The sequence below is a fragment of the Meleagris gallopavo genome, chromosome 10 (assembly GCF_905368555.1).
Source record: "Meleagris gallopavo chromosome 10, MGAL_WU_HG_1.1, whole genome shotgun sequence".
In the NCBI taxonomy this organism is placed as follows: domain Eukaryota; kingdom Metazoa; phylum Chordata; class Aves; order Galliformes; family Phasianidae; genus Meleagris; species Meleagris gallopavo.
The window spans coordinates 26,829,429-26,855,561 of record NC_139413.1 but is presented as its reverse complement, the minus strand read 5'-3'; the positions used below and the strand labels follow the sequence as shown (position 1 = coordinate 26,855,561).

At 42.2% G+C, this 26,133-nt stretch overlaps 2 protein-coding genes across 11 annotated transcripts in view; one reads left to right on the top strand and one right to left on the bottom strand.

Annotated features, from left to right (window-relative positions):
• PATJ (PATJ crumbs cell polarity complex component) overlaps positions 1–5,299 on the bottom strand; it is a 142,999-nt gene extending 137,700 nt beyond the window's left edge. For 6 of the 10 annotated variants that reach the window (XM_085231942.1, XM_085231932.1, XM_085231940.1 and 3 more), the window contains exon 1: positions 2,693–2,812. The gene's annotated coding sequence lies outside the window, so the exon portion shown is untranslated. Of the gene's footprint in view, positions 1–2,692; positions 2,825–4,682; positions 5,114–5,160 lie in introns of those variants that run through there. The other 4 variants (XM_085231934.1, XM_085231937.1, XM_085231935.1 and 1 more) reach the window with 4 other exon arrangements.
• Positions 5,206–24,853, top strand: TM2D1 (TM2 domain containing 1). The gene is made up of 7 exons (XM_085231946.1): positions 5,206–5,352; positions 5,956–6,025; positions 7,681–7,789; positions 11,916–12,007; positions 15,349–15,422; positions 16,586–16,704; positions 22,683–24,853. Exons 1-6 carry the CDS (start codon positions 5,206–5,208, stop codon positions 16,694–16,696), a joined length of 603 nt encoding a protein of 200 aa, XP_085088072.1. The 3' UTR covers positions 16,697–16,704; positions 22,683–24,853.
• Positions 24,854–26,133: the final 1,280 nt, after the last annotated feature.

The following is a 26,133-nucleotide window of genomic DNA, read 5'->3' as shown; positions in this document are numbered from 1 at the left end:
CTGCTGTGAGGGGATCCCTGAGAATGCAAGCTAATTCCGAGTTTTCAAGTAATGCATAATTGAGAACAAGTCCCTAAGACCGGAGCTTGGGCTCCAGAGAAGCACACAGCTCCATCCACTGTAGCCCTGTTTATGTTTGAGGACCCAAATAGATAATCATTAATCAATTTCCAAATACTGATGCTAAGGTCTGAGCAGGGTGCCAACAGATTATTGACAAAGGTCAATAATTAAGAGGTCCATTCCTAGATGATAATTTTGAAGTAAACCAAAACGTCGTGGTTTGTCCTATTAAAAACAGTTTGTCCACTCTGCATTCAACTTCCTCAACTCCATTCTCAGATTTCTACAGCCACTTATTTATCTTATTGGTAGACAAAGCTGCAAACCTCAAAGTTCAAAATTCATGTCACAACTCCCAATGTAATCGTAAAATCATTGTGAAAATCATGAATTTCAGAAAGCTGAGTGTTTTGTAACACCAGAAAAAAACCTCACTCTTCAGCACAGCATGCATCGGGGTTTTTACTGTCTTCACTTTTGAGAGCTGAACTCAACGCATCATAGGGAGCGGGAAAGTTTCATAAGGTTTTGTATGAAATCCTAAGACTTGGATCTCCTTCAAAAGCAAACTAAGAAAAAAGGAATTCCCCCATGCTGGTGCCAGCAGAGGTCATCAGAAGAGCTGAAAGGTTTAAGTCTTCTCCTGCCATCACCCCCCAGAGCTGCCACGGGGCACTCAGCCCGGCACATCCCAGGCTCAGAGCAGCACGACACCTCTGGCAGTGGCCTTGACAAGCACTTGCCCTGTGAAGGCTGCTGGGAGCTGAAGGAGGGCATGGTATAGCCAACAGAGATGCTTCTGTCCATCTCCCCCCTCTCACCTAACAACTACAATTGCTTCATCCCCAACAACCTGCATCATTCCAAGAGCTGCGCTCATAGGGGAAATCCTGTCTCAGTGTCACTGTAACCTTCTGGGCCATTAAACACCTCAAGTCCTCACCACACAAGTGCTAACTGCTGCTATTTTTCAAAGGCTCCTTACAGGGCCATCTGAGCAGGGAACAGAAAGGGTACATCCTGATCCAAAGTCACCTTTCTGCACTGGTGCAGCTGTAATTTTTCCTAGCCCCGTTACAAGGAATGACTGATTTGTGCACGGCTCATCTTCATCAGTCCTGGGAACGTCTCTAACTTGAAAAATTTCAATCTAAGCAATGGCAAAAGTAAGAGAAAACAGCATTTCTCTGGGCAAATTTAATCTTAAAACGGTCCTAATGCAGCATCACCTGTAGCCTGTGGTATTAAAAATAATACAGCTTACAAGCAGCTATGTACTGATTAAAAAAAACACAACACTGTAGCACATTTTGCTGTTCTAAGGTGGAAAACCAAGAACACACAGACAAATTCAATCCAACCAAACTTAGCATGCACACACCTCTCAGATGAAACCACCACTCACTGCTGTGCTGTGTCATGTTACAGTCTTAATAAAATTGCTACAGAGTATATGGGCTGCTCCAGGCTCTTGCAAGAAACAAACGAATGGTGCTGCAAATACATCAATGAAAACACACCAAAGGTCTTCAGAGAAAAACAGGCCAAAGCTAAATACCGTCAAATATCCATAAATCACCTCTGTGGGGAATCTGTCTTGGTGTTAGAAACCCTCAGTGACTGCTGGATGAGGAAAGCAAGAGAATCTTGTGTACCTGTGATTAGCAGCCTGGAGAGCAGCCTTACTCATGTCCAAGGCACACCAGCTTCCCACAGGCAGAACCTGAATTCCTGCGGGCTCCGGCCCGGAGGGGAGCACTGCCACAGAGCCTCTGATGTCTGATTGAAAGCTGAGCTCACACTGAGGCCACTCAGTGCAGCAGTGAACATGTTACGAAACTTGTTCTAGCAAAACTCGTGGAAAATTTGCTTCTGGGATCTAAACAGCAGCTAATTTGAGTGGAACAGAACACTGAGTCCTCCAGTTCTGGTGATGACAGTGTACTCAGCTGATAAACCACTCTGCTGTGGAGGAGAACTGTTAAACCTGGAGCCATGCTCCATTTCTAAACTCGAAAATTTGACAAGAACGCAATGAACAGCTTTCCCATTAATCAATCCCTAAATAAGTAGTAATTAAAAAAACGTTTTGTTAAGAACCTCTGAATTGAAAGGCGCCAATGAAAGGCATCACAAATGTACCAAGGCTGGAAAAGATCTCTAAGATTCCCACTCCCAGCCCAGCCCCCCACACCCACACCCCTCAGTGCCATGGAACACCCCCAGGGACGGTAACCCTGGGCAGCCCGTCCCAATGCTTGGCCACTCTTTTGGGGAGAATTAACGTCTCCTAACATCCAACCGGAACCTGCTCCGCTGCAACTTAAGGATACCATTTCCCCAAGCGATGGAAGCTGTCCACACCCCGCTGAGTGACGGAGCCGGAGTCCCCAAAGGGTCCCCCCCCACACACACACACCACACCCGCACCGGGCGCCGAGGGCAGCGGGGCGTCCCATGGGGCTCACAGCGGCAGGAGCCGCCCCGGGCCGGGCTCACCCCTCCGCCCGCAGCACCGCGAGCCTCGGCAGGGCAGCGGCAGGAACGGGCCGCCCGCCGCCCCTCGGGACGCTGCCGAGGGAAGGGCCGCACCGCGGCGGTGGGCTTGGGGCCGGCGGCCGCTCGGTACCTGCGGCCGGGAGGAGGAGAAGGAGAAAGAGGAGGCGGTCGGAGTGGAGCGATGGCCGCCGGCTCTCACCTGGGCGGAAGCGGGAAGCCAACGCGCCTCACCTGCGGCGCAGGAAGCCGGGGCGGCGCGGCGGGAGAGAGAGCCGCCTCCCGGGGGACGGCCGGGCTGCGGCCATGGGACGGGTGGGAGCGGCCCGCTGCCCTCAGCCGCCTTTAGTAGTGCCGGCCGGGAGGTCAGCCGAGAGCAAAACGAAGAAGCTGTGGAGAAGCGATGCGTGTGCTTATACGCAGTAAAGCAACGCCTAAACATGGGCTCAGGAGGTCCGAGTCCCTAAATCCTGCAGGGACTACACGAGCTGTGCCCGTGCTCTGTAGCACCGACCCTATCGCTGACAGAAATGGGAAAAGCCTTGGGCAGTGCGGGGACAAGATGGAGCTAAGCAGCTGTAACGCTTTTCCTATGGAGTGCCCCTGGATCATAGACATGTCTGCTCTCTCACACACCATCAAATGAGAGCTCCCAAAAAAACCCTTTCTATTCTGCTAGCCAGTTTCCCTAGCTCACATGCAGCTCTCACAGCCCTGCCAGTTGCATTGGGTAAGCACTTTCAAACCTTTTGTAGTGAATTCCAACAACAAACTAGCAACACACTTCTTAATGCTCTCCCCCTTCCCCCCTCCCTGCCCCCTCAATTTGTTTTCTATTCAATAGCAGTTGCATTAAAAGCATACAACATGCAAAGAACACACCATTCCATCCTCCATTAATAAATAAATAAATAAACAAAATCAACTTCTCGATGCCTATCTTCCCAGCCCTCACTCTCAATTAACACAGTGCTTGTGAGAAGTGACAACGTTCCTGACAGTGATGAGCAGCGAGCCGTGTATTTATCCATCCTCGAGTTACAATGCAGACACAGAAGCACTGCACTTTTCCCATCGGAGCACCCCAGACTCGATCTGGAGCGCTGAGTTCATTGCAGAGTGCACTCTGTCCATGGCCTTTCTTTCCCAATTGCTGAAGGGAATATCAATTTTCATTTGCATAGTTTATCTGCTGAACTCTGCACTGCAAATTCAGTACACACAAATCTCCCAGAAGCTGTTAGCACTATTTCACATCAGTGAGATCTTTGTCAGACATCCCTATATTTTTAAGAGTCCACACTTTCACCAACTCCTTGAATGCCTGGAACTGTAACAGATCATCATATCCATAAATCCATTCCTAAGTCACCATTTATTCAGGAAAATAACCATCCGTGAAAACAAAAGACTTTCAGAAGGGCTTCAGAAAACTCTCAGAAGGGAGTGGCAATGCACTGGCATGGGCCGCTCAGTGAGCGCTGGGGTCACTGTCCCTGGAGATGTTCCTGATCTGTGGAGGTGGCACTGAGGGACATGGTTAGTGAGTGCCCATGGTGGAGGTAGGCTGAATATCTCAGAGGTCTTTTCCAACCTTAATGAATCTGTGATTGTTTTCAGTCTCTGGGTCCCCATGTGTTTTTCAAGAAATGCCTCTGGAGCAGAAGGAAGCCCATTGGCAGCAGTGCTGCCTGTCCTGGGCACATCTGCCACTCAGTGTTCCTTCACTCCATGCCAACAGCCTGGGGTCCCCTGCAGCTCGCAGCTGAAAACTGGAATTCTCAAAAAATGCTAGAAAAATAGGAACTGACCTTTTAAACAAGTGAGAAAAGGGAAAAGTTAGGAATCACCACAAAACACCTTACAAAAAGCATATTCTGAAAACAAAGCTTGCCTGCTCCAGGCACTCAAAAAAAAAAAAAAAAAAAAAAACCACACTTTTAGAAGCGTAGAACCAGTTTTATGTGAAAACACAACAATCTCAAACTATTTCTTCCAGGGGACTGCCCTGGCAGCACGCAGCAGGCACAGAACACCTGCTGTATCCCATAAGCGCTGAGAATTATTTCTTAAATTCTTCCAGAGGAGCCCAGAGCACTGAGGACAACTCACGGGATACTCACGGGCCCCAGCGCTGTAGGAGACGTGGAGGCCCGGCTGTTTGTAGTCACTACTTCGGTATTTAGGAGAGGAGGGCGGTGCTCACCTCCCTGCTCTATCCTGTCCTCCAGACACCGCCCCCGCGCCACTCTCGCCCTCAGCCGCCTCCTCAGGCGGCGCTCCGTGGGTCCGCCATCTTGAGTGAGGGCAGGAGGGCGCCGCCAGGCGCTTGAAGAGGGCGCCGCCATCTTTACTCAGGGAACGAGCTCGCTGAGGGGGCTGTACCAGCGCCATTTTTAGTACGGGCACGCTCCGTCCTCAGCGCTGAGCTGAAGTGCCTCGGGAGCCATGTCTGCTGAGGTCAACTCCTCAAAATAAATAAACAATGTAAATAAAGAAATATCAAAGCAGCATCTTCAGCAACCCGAGACCTAAGCTCAGCTCCCCCCGCTCCGTTCCCCCCCCCCCCCCCCGAAGGCAGCGCTTCACCCCGCAGCGCACCCGCTCCTCCCCGCGGGTCAGCTGACGGCCGCCGCTCCTTCCATCATGGCCGCCCGGCTGCCGGCCGGCCCGGGGCGGCGGGGAGGCGAGCTGGAGGCCCTGTTCCTGCTTCTCCTGTGGTTCGCAGCCGTGAACGCAGCGGCGAGCCCGGAGCCGCCGCCCAAGTGCGAGGAGCTGCGGCTGGGGCAATATCCTGAGCGCGGGCGGGGCGCGTTACTATGGCGATGGGCCGGGGTGAGGGACGGACAGGAGCGGGGTCAGAGCAACCCTGGAGCCCCTGAGGAAGGGGTGGGAGGGAGCCGTGTGCTGTGCCACGCTTTTATCTGGGGCTGGTGTGGTGTGTGGCCACGAGCAGGGTCGGGCTGTTCGTTTTTCAACGAAAAAATGCTATTGGATGAGGGACCCGTGTCCTCCCTACCTTCTTATTTTTATTGTCAGGACGCTCAGCCCAATGCCTCAGTTTGAAGCTGCTCTGTATTGAAATAAGGCAGGAAATGAGGTCGGGATGCTGCCCCAACGCAGAGGCTGTGACAGATAAATGTTGTGGTTCCCTCAGGTCGTGCTGACTGCAGTGCTAATTAACGCACAGCTTATGCAATACAACGGTGTATTAAATTGGATTAGCAGATTTGCAGCATGGCGATGTGCTGTTCTATTGGGGGGATGGGGAGGAAGGGAGGCTGACATCAAGGTAGGTCTTAAATCCTCGAAGGTGAAAGAGGGAGGAATAAATGAGCGTTAAACCTGTTGGAGTGTTTGATATGAAAAATGTTTTCCTCAACTGCCTGAACATATATGTGTGATGAGCCTAAAATAGACAATAGCACACAGGAACCAATGAATTGCACAAATCACACGGCATATGGTAAGGATTTCTAACATATATTGATGGTAATTGCATTTTCCAAGGAAGTACTCAATTCATACATTTGTGTACCTGCTAGCTGAGCTTCTAAAACATGGGATCAATAATGTCATTAGTATGAAAGCTTACACATTTGCATACATTGGATGCTTTACTGAAAGAATTACTCTGAGCAGGGCGTTTGTAAGTGAGGTTTCTAATAAGTTTCTTCAAAGTATGTTATATCCTCCAGGCTCCATTCTCCACTCCTGTGATAAGAACAAGCCATCCCTGTCATACGCTGTTTTGCACACACTTATTAGAAGAACTGACAGAACAGACTCAAAATCTTTAAAATTTCTCTTGAGGAAAGATGGTGCCCTCCGTCATCAAGATTTTTTGGTGCCATGAGGCTCTGTTTTGAAAGCAGTTACATTTATTTTGATGTTCTTTGGCGTACAACAGAAACATGCCGAAATTGGTCCCTTAGTTTATTTCATATGTGTTCCTGATGATAAACAGCCAGTCAGTGAGCTGAATGTTCTGCAGTTTAATCAGATTGGTAGTTGTGTCTAACCAATTACCATATTACTGCATTTAATACACCATATGTTTTCTTCAGAGTGGGGAAAGTTGCAAAATTAAAGTTGCAAAATTAATTAACATGTTCTTTTCTATATCTGTATAGAATTTTCACAGATACAGCAGGCTTGGTTGTCCCCATAGTATCTCAGTCGCTTCCTCTTACAGTATTTTCTGTGAGATAAAAAGTTAGTCTCATAGTCATAGCTCATCCTTGAAGCACTACTACAGTCTATAAACATTTCTGGGTTTCATCATCCAAACCAATAGGGGTTTAATTCAAAGCATCCAAACTGTACTTAATTTTTTGGGATGCAATATAAGGAGATAATAAAAAATAATTAAAAAAAAAAATCTAAATCCTTGTCTTCTTGGCTTTATTGGAAAATCCAGAAAGAAATGTTGAACCTGGCTAGCAGTTCTATTGCAACTAATCAGCAGGACTTGCAAGTATTGAAAGATGATAGAAAGTGTGTAAAGGACTGGATTTTTTTTCTTTTAAAACAACTCACTAAAACGCTGAAGAGTGTCAAATATTCCAGTAATACATTGCAGATTTTTAGCAGATGTCGTTTTCTGCTGTGCCTTCCACTTTGGCTCTTTAAAAGTCAAGCCTCGGCTTAGAATAATGGAATAATTTGGGTTGAAAGAGACCTCGGGAAGTCATACAGTCCCACCTCCTGCTCAGATTACAGGATTGCAGGATGGCAATGAATTCAGAGAAGGCTGCTCAGGACTCTGTCCACTCAGATCTTGGAAACCTCTAAGGATGGTGATTACACCATCCCTCTGGGCAGCTTGTTCCAATAGTTGACTGTTCTCATGATTCTTTTTCTCTATTAGATTTCCCATTGTCTCCTAATGAAGCAAAAATGGAAATGGCAACCGAATTGGCAGCAATTAGGTTTCTGTGTTTTGTGTTGTGCAAAAAGACAAGTTGGTCATAGGTCTTGCTTTAAAAAAAATTTTTACATAACATGCCTGTGTGTGCTCTGTATCAAAGCTGTTGTACAGTGTAATTTTGTGTCTTGCCAGAAAAATTCCACGATACCCAGTCAGTAACTGCTTAATCTCAAATATTTTTTTGTCCTCAGTTCAGTGCCTGCCAGCACCAAATATTACTTGCAGAGATTACCTTGGCATAGAAAAAGTCTTTACTGGACAGGAAGTTGGATTTTACAAGCCTATTGCATGTCGTAATGTGTAAGTACGCCATCAGTTTTTGTAATATTTTGCCTGTTTTACATTGAAATCTTTCTAAAACAGTACAATGCCTTGACAGAGGGAAGAATATAAAATACTGTACACGTGTTGCCCAGTACTTCATCTCCAAATAAACATTATAAGTAATAAAAGGAAACAATGTGTGTTTATAAGTAAATCTGCCTTTGTGTTGGACACGTTTTGTTTGTTTGTTTATGCTTGTGTCTTTGCTCTACCTTAGTACTTTCTCTGGCAAAGAATTGCTACAAATTCTGAGGCTACATTTCACATATGCTTAAAATCAGCACAGCTGCTGAAAGGAGCTGTCTGAGGACTCCTCTCCCTTTCCCTGAGGTACTCCACTGTATACTCAATCAGGGAAGTGATCTATGTTTGAACTAGCGTGGATCAGTTCCCCAGTCTGAATCACAGTACAGTCACTTCAAGTGCTTGTGCCAGCAAGCAACTGGGATGAGGCTAAATCAAAGTAAGAAAGAGTGGATGAAGGAGGGCTGGAAATTACTACACTGCTCAGCAGCCAGTTCATGCTGATTTGAAGTGTGCCTGTAGCTGCAGCTTAGGTTGTATGCCTGAATACTGGGGAGCTTTAGTCTTTCTCCAGTTCCCTGAAAATTTCTTTTAGAGGAATTGCTCTCTAATTTTGAATAACCTTTGTGTTTTATCAAGTCTTGTATGTTATTTAAGAGAGTATTTTTTCTGAAATACACTGTGAGCAACAGAAAGCTCTGGACACCAATAAATGTTCCAACTGGCCAGTGGTAATGATCAGCGAACACCTGTCAGCACCATTTGTTTCTCTCTTCTTTTTTTTTTTTGTTAGATTCACACAGGAATCTTATTCTTTTGTCCAGCTCTGAAATTTGTGGAAGTTACAACTCCAGTTGCAATGTTTGCAGTGTATTCACAGGGTTAGGGTTAGAATTTAACCCTGGTATTGCTCTAGTAGGCAGATAACTCTGGTGTGGTACTGCTCAATAATTTGTCTAACTCAGAAGAACAGCTCTGCCTCTTAGTTTCATAAATATTTTCTCTGTATATAGTCTTCTCAACAGAGCTCAGCAAATTGTAGAAAACATATTATTAAATCTAATCAAATTTAAATGCTAGCAAAATAGACTTCAGTCACGTTTTTATCCAGAAGCAATTGTGTTTCAGTCCCATCTGCAATGGGGACTGAAAATAAGATGAACTACACTCATTTAATAAAATTGGTTGTTTTTTTTTTTTAAAGGCAATCTATGTAGGCAGGAAATATGTTGTTCTTCTGATGTCTGTCACTTTACAGTGACTGTTGTTTGTAATAAAATAATCAGTGGTTGAACTATGAAAACAACTCGCTGCGGCTTTTCCAATCCTATGATTGTATGACAGACGTGTAAGAGACCCTTTGTGGGCCTTCTGGAAGCTCTAAGAAATTCAGCTGTAAATGTTGGAAGAGTTAAATAGGCATGCCTTTGGTAAAGCTTCCAAACCAGGTAAAATTGGCAGCAAGATTAATATGGCCATCCTTCATATGTATGTTTGTTGAAAAAGTCTAATTATTTCTCATTATACCAACCTTTTATAAAGTATTTTTACTTAAGTCTTAGAAACATTATTTTAAGCAGTATTCTCCAGCTTGATATTACAACGACACGCTTTCATTTTCTGCTGCTTTTTGGAGACTTTCCAACATCTTATCTGAGATGTGATGAAAACTAGCTGTCTTCTGGCACAAATAACTGCACATCATTTAACCAGAAAATTGGTTTGAGAAGGCATCTTCCTACAGCAGGATCGTCCTAGTGTGGGGGCAGCAGGTTAACTTCTGTCCTTGGCTTTTGGAAGGGGCAGATGAGCATGCTGTCCTTAGCCAAAACCCTAATTTAGCAGCAGTTCTGGGATCCTGTTCTTTTTGATCAAGACCACGAGTCTGTTTCAAGAGGATGTGTTCAAATTCAGTTGCTCCTAGTATTTGTTCATGGAAAAGCTTGTAATTACTAATCATGTTGCTACAGCAAAGAAGTGGGAGCTGTGATTGATTTGATTTGGTTTTAATTTAATGTTTTGGAGGTAGATTTTTGCCAAATTCTAGAATTCCCCAAATTGGCACTCTTATCGTATATTGCATTTAATATGTTCAAGCCCTGGTTACTCAAAATATATATTGTTCAAGTGTTAGCATTCCAAGCAAGAAGCCCTTAGAATGGTAGGCTGTGCAAGTCCTGAAGTTTAGTGTGGGCAGGCCTTCCAGCAGTGCTAAGAGGTGCTGAAACAGCACAGAAAACACCATCAGATAGAGCAGCCCCATGCGTAGTATCAACTGGTATGAAGAGCAGGAAGAGATGTTTTTACTTAGAAACTGGGAGAAACATACAGAGGAAGACTGAATAGGCCAATAAGTAAGAAAAATTGGAAAAGCAACTGAAAAGGAATTGCATTTTTACCCAATTGTAGAAATTGCTTTAGATTAACGGGAAGTTTTATTTTCTTACTTGCTGCATTAGTCTTCAGCACATATTTTTATCTGAGAGAATGAATAAGAAAGGATATACAAGAGTGGATGCACCCTTGTTAACAGCATTTACATGCTTCCACTTCCTGGTAGATTTCTTTTACCCTTCAGTTTTGTTGCTGAAGTGCAGATTGTTCTCCTGTTCAAAGCATCTCAGTGCAGCGTTGATGCTAAGTTTACTTCATTACTGTTTCTGACCAGGAGTATCTATAACCGTGTTCCCACCTTTTATGCAAGAGTTCTATGTATTGGTGTCCTTGGATGACTTCTTGATGCATCTCAGTTGATAAACATTTTCCAAGTTTACCTCAACCTTTAAGTAAAACGATTAGTGTTCTTTACAGTGGAAACAAGACAGTTCTAAAGATGGTCACTTACATTACATTAGGTTCCAGAAATGCCCAGTATGTCCTATGTTGCTAATAAGCACTAAATAACAAATATTGAGGTAAGAGTCATCGTTTAATCACTTAATGTTGCCATTAAGTTTTAAAGTCAGTAAATCTAGATAATAAGCAAAAATGTAGATCTTTATTTGGCATTGAAAGCACTTAATAAAGGTGCTTGGACCATTCTCAGCTACTGCCTTTTGTGAAACTCTTATGTTTTATTCAACTGTCAACCAAGAGTTTAATTTGGGCTTATTAAGTAATTGCTGGCACATATTAATGCACATATCAGAACAGTAAATTGTTGAATTTTTTAAAGTCCTAATTACATTTGGGTTTCTGCTCTTTTCAGAGAGTAGCTTTTTGCCAATGCAGCAAAGGATGGTTTCAGTACCGATAGTACATTTCTAGCTTGCCTATTAGCATAGAGTTCACATCAGCGGTGACTGAAAATTGCAAATGGTTCGGTGGCCACATCACTCCAGCTGTGGGCAAGAACGGTGCCAATTAGTGTAGATCTCAGGAAGCCTGTTGTATCTGTGTGTTCGGTGTCACTGGCCATGGGATGCGTAACTTCCAGGTGTCTGCCTGCCACTGACGTCCTCGTACAATTCACAGTTCTTTTCATTTGTAAGAGCGCGTGCCATTTACTGCCCTTAGTGTGCAGAACGTGGATAGCTACACGTCTGATCCTTTTTGTTGAATCCTTCCTGCGGCTTCTTCAGCCAGTGGCCATGGTTCATTTCTCCTTCAGATCTCATTGCAATTACTGTCTCTGCTGACATCTCACCTGTCTACCCCGTTCCTCTCTATTTGGCTGGATGTGAGGCTAATGCCTACAGACAGTGTGCGTACACCTCTTAGCTTTCCGGTGTTGTCTCAATAGGGCTGACCTATTAGAAAATGTTCTGTAAAACTGGGAATGTATCAGCAACTGAATTATGTCTTTCTTGACAAGAAATGATGATTTAGTTCCAGAATAACGATCATAGGAATCAGTATTCTGCAAGAGTATTCTAGAATTGGGAAAGCCGAGGTTGCTTTATGGAAGATGTCTGTGAAGTTTGAAAGCTTAACATCAATTCTGTCTCTGTTAATTTAAGATAAATAACAAATCTGACTTGAATTATTTTAACTGAAGCAGCAAATGAGTCACTACTTTAATTTTCAAAAATAGGAGTGCATATATTTTGCAGTCTACATTTCTTCTTTCTTTTGGCAGTAATGGATACTCTTACAAAGTGGCAGTTGCTCTGTCCTTATTCCTTGGATGGTTGGGAGCAGATAGATTTTATCTAGGCTATCCTGCCTTAGGTAAGTTTATTTCTTATTTTTACTTTGAGGTAAAGCTTATTGTAATGACTGAGTTGTTTGTGTGAATATATATTTTGAATAAAAAGTGCTGACTGTCATAGTTTTGGTATTTACATCTAGAATCTTTACTTCTTTTTCAAATAAGATAAAATCCTGGGTTATTATGCCTCTGCTTCCTATCCTGTTGGAGTCAGTGATGACAAATGGATACATAGCTGTCCAGCAGATAAAACCTTCACAAGCAAACATGATTATTGCCATTTGTTCTGCTTTATGTTGGTATTTAACTCTGCGTTCTCTTCAGCCAGTGGAACAGGAGTGGCTTTGGCTGATGTGCCAGCTACTTAAATAGTGCTTTGTTTTAACAGGTAAACAGGGGACAAACTTTATGGTAAACCTGGGGCTTGGGGATGTAGAATTTATTCTGGCAAGTGCTATCGCCAAGATAGCACATGGTATTAATAGTTCTGCAGAAGCTGGGACCTTTAATAGGAACTACCTCTTCTCACAGCTTTTAGGACCTGATTCCCACGGAGATGGTGCCAGTGGCTTTTAAATAATGTGGAGACATTTAGTATGTTAGAACTACTTTTGTTGTCTTGGATTTTCTCTGTTTCTGAGCCAGACAAATGGAGTAAATTTAAGTCTAGATAGCATGCAGCAATGAATTGAAAAAGCTGAACATGTCAGCTGGGAGTTTTGAGTTTCTGCCCATCAAATAGAAATCCTTGTTTTGTTGTTGTTATTTTTTCTTCTGGTTAATCTCAGGTTCACATCTGTGTCTTTTTTCCTCGAGATTCCATAATTAGCTCTGATTTTGTCCATCTGTTTCATAAGAAGATATTCTGGGAGTTGCTCAGGTGCACATTTTTGTTGTATCATTGGATTTGGAATAATAATTTGCAGTATTTATTTTGCAATATATTGCAGTGCAGTAGATAGAAATATTCTGCTCCTATATAGGAGTTCTGTATGGCTCATGCTTACTAACCCCACAGGAATATACTGTAGCCAGTACTCAAAGTTAAAAGACTTAAAATTAAACTCCTCTAAAGACAAAAATTTGTCTTTTAAAAGCCAAACAAGAAAAAATCAAGAGTAGAAGAATAAAATCAATAAATTGGACTCCTTCACGGTGGCAAATTATTTTTTCGGGCATCCATACCTTGGCAAAAATGATAAAGAAAGGGATTAGCATTTAAATACTTTGTGCAAACATAATGAAGAGTGTAAATTTGCCTTTTCCCCCCTCCTCTCATCTTAAAGAGAGCACAAATACAAACAAGCTACTGAATATGAAGAAACTAGGAAGGCAGCTCTTCCTCTCCCGCACACTATGAACTAAACTTGAGTTATTACCACCTAAGACTGCTGTTTTTACCCCCGTGCTTTGCAGCAGGTTATTTTCTCAGTGTGACCTGCTTGTGGGCAGGAAAAAAAATGGACTTTACCCTGCACTCCAGAAGCATGTGCCACGTTCAGAAATAGTACTTCTGCATCCAGTAACGTAACACTGGGTGGCTCACCAGGATGCAGACAGTTCCTTGAGTGAACTGGAGCCACTGCTGGAACTGACGTGGTAAGGGAACTGCTGGGCTCCTAAAAGGTGAGCTGACCGCGAGCTCTGGGACTGCAGCTGGAGAAAATGGCATAATGAGTGTCACAAAGAAATATTTTCAGTGGTGACCACATTTGAGGTAGTAACAGAGTAAATGTGGTCACCAAGGATTTGATAGTATTTAATTAACTGTTCTTTCCTAAGGCTAGTCATTTTTTTTTTGGTGGCTTTGTCCCTTCTGTTTTGTTATGTAATGTTTGCACTGATACCAGGCAAACCATATCTGACCACAGCAAATCTCACCCGTCAGTTTCTGGGGATGAGTTGTTCTACATTGAGTTTTTGCACGTTTAAGTGGCACAACTTCAGCTGTAATATGCATGTGGGCTATTCTTTTAATCAGCTGAAAGACCGTCCTGTTATTCATCCTCTTGGTCATTAGATGTATTTTCTCTGTTCTCTCTGATGACACTGTCATTCCATGGAATGATGATAAACTGTCTTGCTAAAGTTTATAAATCAGCTCTTTTCATCTCGTCAGCGATGGGAGCTGTCTCCAGACGGAGAGATGCTCTTCCCACAGTGTGCAAGCCGCTACTCCCCCACTCTTCTCCATGTGTAGCCACAGAAACAGGGCATGGGGGAGAGGAGGTGGTATGCTGGGCAGATTGCTGCTTCCAAGGGAGAGGGGAGCTCAGAGGAGGAGGCAGAGGTCAGGAGACCTTCAGGCGTCAGACTGAGAGCTGGCTGGGGAAAACTGGTGTGTTTTCTCACTAATGTCAGGCATTAGCAGCACAGCACGACTTGTTGCTGGGCAAGAAGTGGCACAAGATACTACCCTGGGTGCTCTTATCAGCATACTTGTTCCTTGTCTCAGAAGCATACTGGTCCCTGGAAGTACTGTAAGGATATGCTTGTAGTGTTTTCTCTGAGCAGTATGGCCTATAACTAACATAAGTGCAGCAGAGATGGATTCCTCTTCATACTGCCTGTTCCTGGGTAAAGAGACAAATGTCTTCTTATTCTCAAAATAACTTAGATGTTTGCTTAGCTCAGCAACTATCAACTTGTAACATCTATAGTACTCTTCGTATTATATTGATTGTACAAGAAACTACTGATATTAAAAAAAAGTAAAAAAAATTAAGTCAATCTTGTTCTGAACACACTTTCCAAAAGTTGCCTGCTTCTCAATGAAACATTTATTTGCTAGTTGCTATTCCCATATATTTTCTATGAATCTTTCATTTATTTGTATAACCCCCCCCCCACCCTTTTTGGAATACTGATTAAAAAGAAGTATTTCTGTATATGCACATGTATATATATTCAAAATAAATTCATATTTCAGCAAAATTACAGAAGTGATACTAAAACGATTTTCTGAAGTAGCATGTTCTGTAAGTCAAATCATTACATGCTCCAGCTCACAATAGAAAGTCTCCCTCTATTCTATTCATAAGTAAATTTTGTAGCCCAAGTTGGGATTTTCTTCTCTCTGCAAAGAAATGAAATTTTCCAGTATCTTGATTATCAACTTTTGACTTGTTTAAGAATAGATATCAGTTTAAAAGAACGTTACTTTAATCTCTCAAGTGCATTCAGGATGCATGTTCGGATGGTATTTCCCCTGATAATTAAAGATATTTGACTTCAGTTCTGTTTCTAAATATATATATATATAATATATATATAGTGGAGAGTTGGGATGTGATTGCAACCAGCAGCATACAGACTTCATAAACGCTGGCTTAAAGCAACAAATTCTATTTTCTTTTTTTAGGTTTGTTAAAGTTCTGCACTGTAGGATTTTGTGGAATTGGTAGCTTAATTGATTTCATACTTATTTCAATGCAGGTAAGTCAGTGCTTTCAAAGCAAGATACAAATCTGCTAAATTTTTGATTACTAATTCCTTATTAGCATTTTAACCTTAAAAACTCTTGTGTATTGAAAAATCAAGGCATTCCTTGTGGCTCTGTTTCAGCTTGATATTGTAGAACACAGGTGCAAAAGATATTTATTGTTTGTATTAAGATGAGAAAAAGAACTGTCTTTAAATAAGAATAGCTCGGAATCTGTAGCACCATAAATTCAGCGTGTCAGAACCTCTGAGCTCTTTTTGTGACACCTGAGAGGTGTCTTGGTGTTCCCAGAGTCCTGAAGCTCTGCATTTACATTGCTTTGTTACCTGGGATGTTTAGGCAACATGCACTTGAGAAGACATTGCCCATTTCTTCCTGCCTCTTCAGACTTAAGTCCCACATCACCAGAGAGCCGTTGCTGTAGGATTCCTGATGGTTAAATTCCCTGCTGAGGTGACATCTTGTGACATCATAAAATTGCCAAATTGTCTTATTTTACAGTGCATCCATGAGCACAAATTATGCATCGCCTATCGTGAACTCAAAATACATTGAGGATATAGAAATTATTTATATGGGTGAAGAGAAAAATGTTTAACTTTTAAAATACGTGTATCCTCAATTTCCTTTCTTTACTATCGACGTGTTTTGCCTCATGGCTTACAGACATACTGAGAGTATCTTTCATCTCTCTTTATTCATCTCCCTGGTGACTCTCCATCAGTTTAGCATTTCCAGAACAAAAACACCATGATCTTCTCTCCGTCTCTCTGTTGCTTACCTGTGCAGTATTTCAAATACTCCTGTCATCAGCCTAATTCTCTCCCACCTGCCTGCCTTTGTTCAAGAAAAGTGGTTTGGGACCCCCTCATTTGTAAGCCTGATTTTGTGACTCGAATCCTCATCAGCTTAACCTAGCAGCAGTGACCAGCTATGTAATTTGGTTGATTAGAAGCCCCAGAGAAATGTTCCTCCTGAGACAGTGCTTGCTAAAATAGTTAAACTACGGCATAACTTCAAAATAAATCTAGTTTCTGTTTGGGTAATTAAGCATGACTAATTTTATGATGGGAAAATTAGCAATAATTGAGACATTAGCACAAAGCATATATTTCACTTTATATTGAAAAGTCTTGGTTTTTTTTTTCTCTTGTAGATTGTTGGACCTTCTGATGGCTCTAGTTACATTATAGATTATTACGGAGCGAGGCTCACACGGCTCACTATTACCAACACGACGTTCAGGAAAATGCAGACCTACCCTTAACCCTGGCAGTAAGTGTCACATGCAGAAGTGTCCTTTAGTTTTACAGACGGATCTAGTTGTCCACTGGAATCGCTGATGACTTGTTAATTACACTTCATCTGAACTGATTAGACACACGTTGAACAAAGATGATAAAATATGAAAATTCATCAAGTGAATGAGTTTACCACAAAGGAGCCAGGTTTCTTTGACTGCTCTGTTTCTGTGAGCACGTAGTTTGTGGTGAGGTTGTGCAGTTATGAAATAAGCAGACTTTTGCAATTTGCACTAATGTTATTCCATACCTCAGTATAATTTACAGGGCTGAAGGGAGGGAAGGAGGTAGTTCTGAAGATCTACGCTGGTCTTCAGTCCACTGAAACCAGTGTGAGTTTTAGTGAGTTTTAGCATGGATGGGCCAGGAAGGCACTTGGGTCTGTCTTCAGAACCGTGTGCATCACAGTTTGGAAATGAACCAAAACCACAGAAATGGCCTTTCTTTCTATTCTGTTAGGTAAAGTCCAGGTGGCCCTGAAACTTGTGCTGGCAAAGCATGTGAAATCCTTTTAACTGAAACAATTCTGTAAAGTTTGAAGACAAATTTGGGGCAAGCTGTACAATTTGGTCAGTGCTAATCAGCAGTAGAAACATCTCTACTTAAAAAAATAGTACCATGGGTGATGAAATAGAAAGGTGACCATTGGGGTGCACCGAGGTTAGAATACCATATAGCTGTTATGGTTATTCTGATTTTTTTTTTTTTAAAACTATTATTTTTTCCCCCTCCCTTGCAACTACCCATAGTAAAATACATACTTCCTTTTTCAAAAGAGTTTCTTTTTTGAAAAGAAACTTATGCATCTGTTTTACAGATATAGAATGTCCAAAAAGTGAATTCTTTGTTTGAATAAAGCCCTTAGAAGGTTCTTCTTTTTAATCAGCTGTGTTTCTGTGAAATAAATCCTGTGTCCTTCAAAGCATTTTGACCAAATTCTTTAGGATAGCCAAGATTTACGTGGATGTTTCTTCAAAGAAAAATATATACACAGAGACAGAAAACGTGTCAACAGAATCTTGATGCTATTTGACCAATTTTAAACATTGCCTTCACCTTTTTATGAAAACCAGCAGTAACTGAATGACACATCCACGCTTTATAAACATAAGTGTAGATTTCCTTCAATAATTTGGGCTATCCTTTCGCTTTTCAGATGAAACTTTCAGAACATTATTAGCGTTTGCAACCAATATTTTACAAAAATTAGATGCCTGAATTGATTTTAGTTAGTCTCTTTTAAGCCTACATTAAGACTTGGTGCACAGGAAGCTTTGTAAAATAAAAATCCTGTTTTGCTTTCCAAATCAGTGAAACCTGACGTATGATGTAATGAGAATCAACCACACAAAACACTTTGTACTTAACATTAATTCTTTCCTTCACATGAAAAGACATAATTTTGGAATACTTGCTAACACACTCTACTTATGGGTTCAAAGAGAGAAGAATATTCCATTAGATTCATTTACCTGCCTGATACTTGTTGCATCTCCCCTTTGTCTTTCACTGAATTCTCTTTATGCATGTCAGCTTTGGTTTCTGAAATGAGCACTTTCAAAACCAGACAGGAAGTGGATGGAAAATAAATGCTTGAATCAAATAAAATCCCATGGCTCATATCATCCTGTGACTTGTCTGCTTTTTGTTTTCTAACGCTGCAGCTGATAATACAGCTCTGAAAATAGCACAATACTATGTGCAATTCAATTTGAAAAAAAAAAGATCTCGGGGAACTCGTCTCACAAGATTTCATTTTAAAATGGATCTCCATATGTACAAGTAGCAGAGGGCTTGACTTAGTGACTGCAGCAGTCCATCTTGTGCTTCATTATCTTTAAAAGAACGCTGGGACCATTTTGTGTGAATCAGATGAAAATATGATTAGTTAAGAGGTCTGTCAGATAGATTGTTACTCCCAGAAATAAAGTGGTCAGCAGAGGGAAAGATCAGTTATTCTAAGTTAATTTACAGTGTTTCTGTAGAAACAGAAGATTTATCCAGAACCAATCCAGAGAATAAAAAAAAAAGCCACTATAGGATTCTTTCATCCCAATCCTCCATTTGTGATTTCTCACAGTACCTCCTGAGTTCTCAGGACTGCACTGTTCTGTCATAGCAGCAAGAAAGAAGGGTGACCGCTGATAGAACGGCATTTTGAGCATTAGCACAAGGTTTTTCTCTTCTCTTTAGATGGCATTCCACATCATCCTCTTCCCGAACTAACAACTTTCCACTTCTTCCACAACCCTCTCCATTTTCTGCAGTGTCTTGTAGAAATTAATGTCACAGATGACATAACCTTTGCAGCTTGTATAGGACATGACTGAAATTATGTTATATATTTGAACACACTTGCTTAGTTGCACAGCTGAAGTTTAGAGAGGGTTAACTGAGTAAGTAGATAAGTACTGCAGGGCCAGTACAGAGTTAGTGAGGTCTTTGTTTTCATCTTGTAATTGTCAGATACGGCACGTTTACCATAAGGACTGTGAAAAGTGTGATGCAAGATGTAAAGCTGTCCCACTGTGTTAATAATAAATTGGCTACGGTAATATTTACCAAAACGTCTGTCCTATGATGATTTTCTGTGTTGCTGTCTGCTTTAGCATTCACCTGTCAATCAACTTGTCCATCTTAGTGTTTCTGTGGTTCTGATGGCTCCTACTGCACTGGAATAATCTTCTCTCTTGGTTGTTGCTTTTTCTCAAAAATAGTTGAAAAGCGATAAAAGCAATTAAACAGTATACTGTGTCATCCTCCTGCCTTGTTTCCAGAAAAATGATATGTTTGTCTTGCAGATGCTCAGGAGATCTTTCAAGAACCCAAAAAGACAGAACTATTATTCTGTATCTTAGGCATAAAAAAAATGAAGAGTTTAAAACAAGAATTTGAAGTGCCTCACATTTAAAAGGTTATACAAAGTGGAGCAGAACCAAGCCAGGAACTAAATAATTAAATCAAGATCTTCCCAGAGTAACAGGGCAGTTCAGTCATTGCAAAAAGGACTTTTTTTTCTCCCCAGTCTACATTTTAGAATTTTCTGCAATATGCTTAACCATGATGTGAAAGGGTTGTAGCCCATAGGAACATTTGGCTTTGGACACACTGCCTTCACTCACACAGTACAAGTGGCTGCACTTTGGTGTGCCCACACGATTCACCAGTTGCTGTGGATTGTGTTTGTTCTATGAGACCAACCTGCATATCTTTCACCTGGGGAGAGAGCACATTTTCTAAAGGCTGCTTTAGAAGTTCTCTGACTAGTTATCCCTCCAGCCATTTAAATCAAGACCATGCTACAACAACTTCTTGTGACAGCATGTTGTTATCTTAACTGTTTCCCTCTCTACCACCACCCACCGCTTACTACATGAAGATATCACTTCTGCCTTCAGGACGTGATAGCACCTTAAATGTTAGGGTTTATTATGTTTCCAAAGATGGATTACCAGTGTGTCTGCCAGTAAAACTTCTCAGCTCCACAGGAAAGTCTTTGTGTTTGAAATGCTCCGTTAGAATTTTTTTGGAGAACATCTGTTGTCACCCCATCAAGAATTGTTTCCTTTGTTCCTCAGGAGTATATTCAGTTATATTTGCTTACACAGCGATGTCTATTCAGTCTCCTCACATCTCTTCCCAGCGTTGTTTTTTTTTTATTACTTTATTTTTAGATTCATTAGGTGTTTAGTCCATTTCTGCATTGAGAGCCATCCCTGCTGCTTGCTGTGCAGTTTTCAAACTAGTTTCCTCCAGAAAACGATGTTGAATGCGCTAACGTTGGGTTGGGGGCTTAAGTGCCCCACTGGGGAAAGGGCACGGTTTCACTAGCAGCCATACACTTCCATTGCCTTACAGGACTGTCACCAATTGTGATTGCCTTTTACTTCACTGATACATAAGATAATGTCTTTCAAACTGAGGGTAGTCTCATCTCTAACTGCTTTGTCATTTCTGTCATTATAGAAGGTTACTATATAGCTTCTTTAAAAGAATGCATTTTAATTCATTTAAATAATGTTTTTTAACCAGCTACTACTTTCCAGGTTCAAACGTTTTCAACCTCAACCAAGAGGTGAAATATAACAGATTGGTTAGCTTGCATCTTCTGCACTTACTGCCTGAATCTGGGGAGAAAAGTCTTACTCAGGTATTTTGCTGGGCTGAAGTTTGATCAAGACTCCTCCAGCTTTCTTCCTCTCAATTCATCTGTGTTACTCAGAGAACCTTTCTAATCTCTGTGAGGTATACAAGAAAATTTCCTAAGCACTGAGGGTGTAAATTGCTGATAATTGATACAGGACTACAACATCCTGTGTGTGGCAACTTAATTTTCTCACCTCAAAGCTGCTTTTCTTTGTCCACACGTCAGCTGTTCGTTGATCTGTTGGCTGGTTCGGGACATCCTTCCACAAGTTCTCAAGAAGCTCCACGAGGAGTTGGACTCTTCAGAGCTGAATCAAAACCGTAGAAATAGCACGGCATCAGGTTAGGGAATCTTTTATCTGCACGAAGCAAAGACACACTGGGGAGGAATCAATGTCTCAACAAGGGTGTTGTAGGCTTAGTTTTGGCAGAAAGTATGTCTGAAATTTAAAATCGTGTTGTCTCTTTGCCTTCTGCTTCCTGAAGGTGGAGCCAAACCCCCTATCAGATCTCCAAATCTCCTGAAGATTTTCTTTACCGTACAGCAGAGACAGCACTCCTGTATTTTTCCTTGCTCAACAGAGAAAACTGGAAAGAGGATGTGAGGATTGCAGCTGGCCAAGAAGCATTTTGGTCTCTCTAGACCTAAAGCTGTAGCAAAGGAAAAGAGAGGAAATATAAAAATACAGGGGCATTCTCAGTGCTGTTTGCAGCGTGGTGATGAAGATGTGGTTCCAGAAACTTCCAAGAAAACAAACTGTTTTAGACACAACTTTCCTAAAGTATGTGCGCCTTGCTTTTCCCAGGATTTCTGATTCTTTGTGGTTCATTATATCTCAACCATACTCATACTCTGATAATTCTCCATTATACATTCGAATGGCTGCTTTCAAGACTGCAGTGCTCTCTGAGAAGCGCACTTCTTGGGCTCTGCAGATGCGTATGACACAGCAGAATTCTAGGCCATATAAAAATTATCAAGATCAGTTTCCATTACTGTAATTACTATATAAATCCTATCTTTAAGAGGCTTAGAACAGGCCTATTTAACCTTGATTTGAGCTGAGACCCAGACCGAGTTTGATAAGCTGAACACTGAATTCTTTCCCCCCCGCCCCTCCTTTTTTTTTTGTCCTTTCTCTGCAGCATCATAACTTAGTTGAGAGTGGAAGGGGGAGGGAAAAGGGGTTCCAATGCATCCTCCTGCACTCTGTCTTAGACAGGGTGCTTGTAGTTGTGCAGTATACCTGTCCCCAGCCAATAGCATGGCTGAATGAAATGTTACCTCCGAAAAGTACCTTGGAACCCATGGCTGCTTTTCTTACACAGCTGTACTGCAGAGCACGAGTACAAGATGTCATAGAGGCAGATGATCCACAGAGTGCAGTCAGAAGCTCTTGGGTAAAGCGTGTGATCGTACCCTCTTTGGAGGTCTCTCACAATAATTCCCACCTTTTATGCCATTTACACCAGCTCCGCTAAAACTGAGGTTCTGCCTGCCCTCGCTTCCCTTTTGGGTGGCCGAGATGCTCTGCCTCCAGCTGCCATTCGGGCCAAATTACTCAGAGCTAGGCAATCAGCAGATACCGTCTGCAGGGGCTGTGGTTACCCTGCCTTATCACTTAGGCATGCCAGGCCGTTAGGTGAGGCCAGAGAGCAGTTTTGGTATGGATGGCCATAACTCACTCAGCATAAAGCCTAGCACAAGGTTCCTCATTGTGAACCTGTTCTGTGGTGGGTGTTTTGCCCCCAGTCAGGAGAGTAGTATGAATTAAATTATTAATGTATTCTGTTTCCTTTACGCAGAATTTTCTTCAAAGTTCCTTGGATTTACTGTGGGGAAAAACATAGCAGGAACATGTAAGAAGAGATCACTGACTGCAAAGAACGGAGTGTTCACCTTGAGCCCGAAGAGACTGCCCGACATATGGATTGTGTTGGCAGAGGCAGGAGCCCAGGGAATGCAGAGGTGGGGGGTAATTTTTAGGGCTTTCGTTCCATGGTCCCATTGATTATAACCCTATTAAGAGGATGATGCATGCGACTTTTAAGTTATTTTGTTAACTAAGTGTAAGCAATGGATGTGTCATGCTAACAAACATAATTGCTGGTGTGTCTAATACAGTATGAAAGTACAGTATAGTGAATTTAAAAGGTTGTGGTAATCTAAGAATGTTAAAAGGGAAATGTGTGCCTGGGGGGCGTGGGGGCTGGGGAGAAAAACGACTTACTTGACATTCACTGTCTTCCTCCCAGCTCCTTCACTAAAGTAGGAACAGAATCGGAACAAAAAAATGTTTGTTTTACAGCTGTACCAAGTTACGGCGTGGACTCGTGCTCCCCCCTCCTCTCCCACTTGCATCAAGTACATCCTGTACTTTTGGCAACATGTTGACTGGATATTTAAAAGCTGTGAACTGTTCTGAAAGTTTCACATACTGGGTTATGGGCCATGTGTGTTTGATCAAAATTCAATTACTGCACTGTACCATGCTTGGAAACCTATCATCCCAAGTTATGAAGTATGACGAAATAGGCTAATCTAATTGGTTCAGTATGGGAGCAGTATCAACCAAGCTTGTTATGATAAATAGCTTCCTGTGTTAAAGGTTCTCTAGAGCTTAAGTATCTTGGCTCACCTCCCTCTACAAAATAAGAATAGTGTTCCCTGGGAACAGTTACATCACTGTCCCTCTTCTACATTCACAATTAAAGGTTTGTGGATTTTTTTTTTTTTTCATCTTGCTGTTCCTTGAATAGATAAACTGCGGCCATCTATCCCATTCCCCACTTCCATCTCATTCTCCTTCCCTCAGGTTAGCTCACTCTGTGCTTGCTGTGAGTCTACATGTTCCGTTGCAGGGGTAGTAAGCTTGGCCAGGATGCACATCCCTCCTTGGGGCTGGGGCTCTTGTGCTGGGGTGTCAGTATACATGACGTGCACATTCATATGAAGGCTTGGAATTTTGATGTCAAGTTAAAGGTGGAAGCATTTCAATCTTTCTAAGCATCTAATAAATGAACTTTGTTTAATGAAGTTCATGCCTGTGGATGTGCTGTTACCTTCTTAAAACTGGAATTTCAGTTCATCAGTAACTAACACAAATCCAGTCTGCAAGTGCTGGATTATGGCTAGGGAAAGACTATGTTCTAAGCCTGGATTTGTAGGCACTAAATTTGCCACTAAGACAATGAGCTGTCTCCCACGAGATGATAGCAGCTTCGTGATTTTATCTGGCCCATCCTTGACCAGCAGTACTTAGCTGGGATTTGGATGTCACAGGAACAGACAGCGTCAAGAGAAAAAACATGGAAAAGTGGCTCCTAATGCTCTGGCTGTCCAATTTTTTCCTTCCTGAGCCACACCCCTGCATGTGTCTTCTAATTCAGAAATCCCCCTCAGGCAAAATAATTGTGCAATGACCATTTTACAAAGGCAGAATATGGGCCCGGTCTTGCAAGTGTGTCTAACTTCGTGGAAATTTCTCCCAAGAATAAAGTTATTCACATACTTAAGAGTTGATAGAATGAATCCTTATGTAAGTGAGCCTTCGTATTAGCCCCAAGACTGCCTAATACCTAGATTAAGCCTGTACGGTGATTAATGCCTGTTTACTATATCTGTTATCCCACTGCATTTTGCTCTTCAGCCTTGATTAAGCCCTTTGCTTTACCATTTAAAACGTCCTGCTTAACCTTCTGCTTACAAACGCACATAGTGCTGAGCTCTGCATTTTTAACTAGCACAAGTTCTACCATAAATAATAGCATTTAATTTTAAAGTGCAGCAGCCACAGTCACCACTTGATCAAATGACAAAGAACAGCAACAGCAAACCAGAGAGCGCGGAATTTTTCACAACAAATATCTGCATTCACGTAAGAGAAAAAAAATGCACCTTCCTGCTTCTGATTAGCACTTTCTGTGCAGTCCTTTATCGTGTGTGTTTATAAAAAAAATATTATCAAGAATCTAAACACTGACTCTCTGTGATTTCCCCAAACATCTTTTGAAGGAGATAAACTAGATTAATCTCTCTTTACAAAGTTCCCACAAGCAAGCTCACAGACACAGTAGCTTTACCTTCAAAAATAGAATGTGACTGTAGGCACTTATGCTAATCTCTTTTTTGGCAAATCAGCTTTTTTGTATTGAATCTTACTTGATTGAATAGTACTGGAGCTGCCAGAGTAAATGCTATTATCAATGTACAGTAATTAAGGAAATAGTCCTTGTCACTCCAACAGTGTCCAGGCATGATAAAGAAATCTCCTCAAGGTGTAGATAGAGGAGCAAAGGTGCTCTTGAATGCAGCAAAGCCATGTGATGTTGGGTTGCAGGTAATGGGGAACCCATACCATAAATGCCCGTGGAGCTCATGTTAAATGCATGTGTGGCACTAAGCATCCAAGTAGCTGCTCGGCACTAAAACACGTAATTGTTTAATTTGTCGTGTAATTTCCTGACTCAGGGCAGTTGAGCATCTTTCAGTCCCCACCCTTAAAATATGTGCAAGAGGGAGCGGGGGGAGACCCTTCCATCAGTCAGAACTTCAAAGATCCTCTCCCCCTTCGGGCAGCAGCCTGCACAAATGATAAACCTTGCTGTAAGATCAGCAGAGCTGGGCTCTGCCAAATCCATTTTGGGAGAGAATTTCAGTGAAAAGAACTTGTCATTCCTTCCCCCACCCTTCCGTTTCACTTGAAACTTTGCAGCCCAGAAGTGCTGTGGTAGATTGCAGCTCCAGCAGCATCGAGGGGAGAGATTCCTCAAGGAGAGAGGAAAAAAAAAAACACCTCTGGACATCTTCTGTGTTATCACATGTACCAAGACATGCAAAACACAGCGTACCTGAAGTAGGTCCCTGATCTGCAGTGCTGGAGCTCTCAGCTGCAGCCCCACATCGAGATCATTGCAGTAAATGCTGTGGCCTGAGACATGCTGAGCTCTGCAGTTGGTAGCAAAGATCTGCCTGCCGAAGGTACATGCTGAAGATCTGTTGCTTAATGGGCAATAAATAACAAGGGGAGGTATTTAATCAAGTGTGCTGGGAAATACTGCTCTCGCAAAACGATGTGCATGTCCGAGATACAGCAAACGCTCCCAGGGTCGGATAGGAAGGGCAAAGGACTGTGAAGTGGGGCTGCTGAGCTTCATCCCCGTGCTTGCAGGACTCGCGCAGAAGGATTCTGGCTGCAATGCTCCTTTTCTTTGCAGCCTATGTCTTACCTAAACTCTGTGTAAGAATTTTCATATT

Coding starts and splice junctions, on each gene's coding strand:
- TM2D1 (XM_085231946.1), top strand. CDS start 5,206: ATGGCCGCCCGGCTGCCGGCCGGCCCGGGGCGGCGGGGAGGCGAGCTG. Junction 7,790..11,915: donor CCTATTGCATGTCGTAATGT/GTAAGTACGCCA, acceptor TTCTTTTGGCAG/TAATGGATACTCTTACAAAG. Junction 12,008..15,348: donor TCTAGGCTATCCTGCCTTAG/GTAAGTTTATTT, acceptor TTCTTTTTTTAG/GTTTGTTAAAGTTCTGCACT.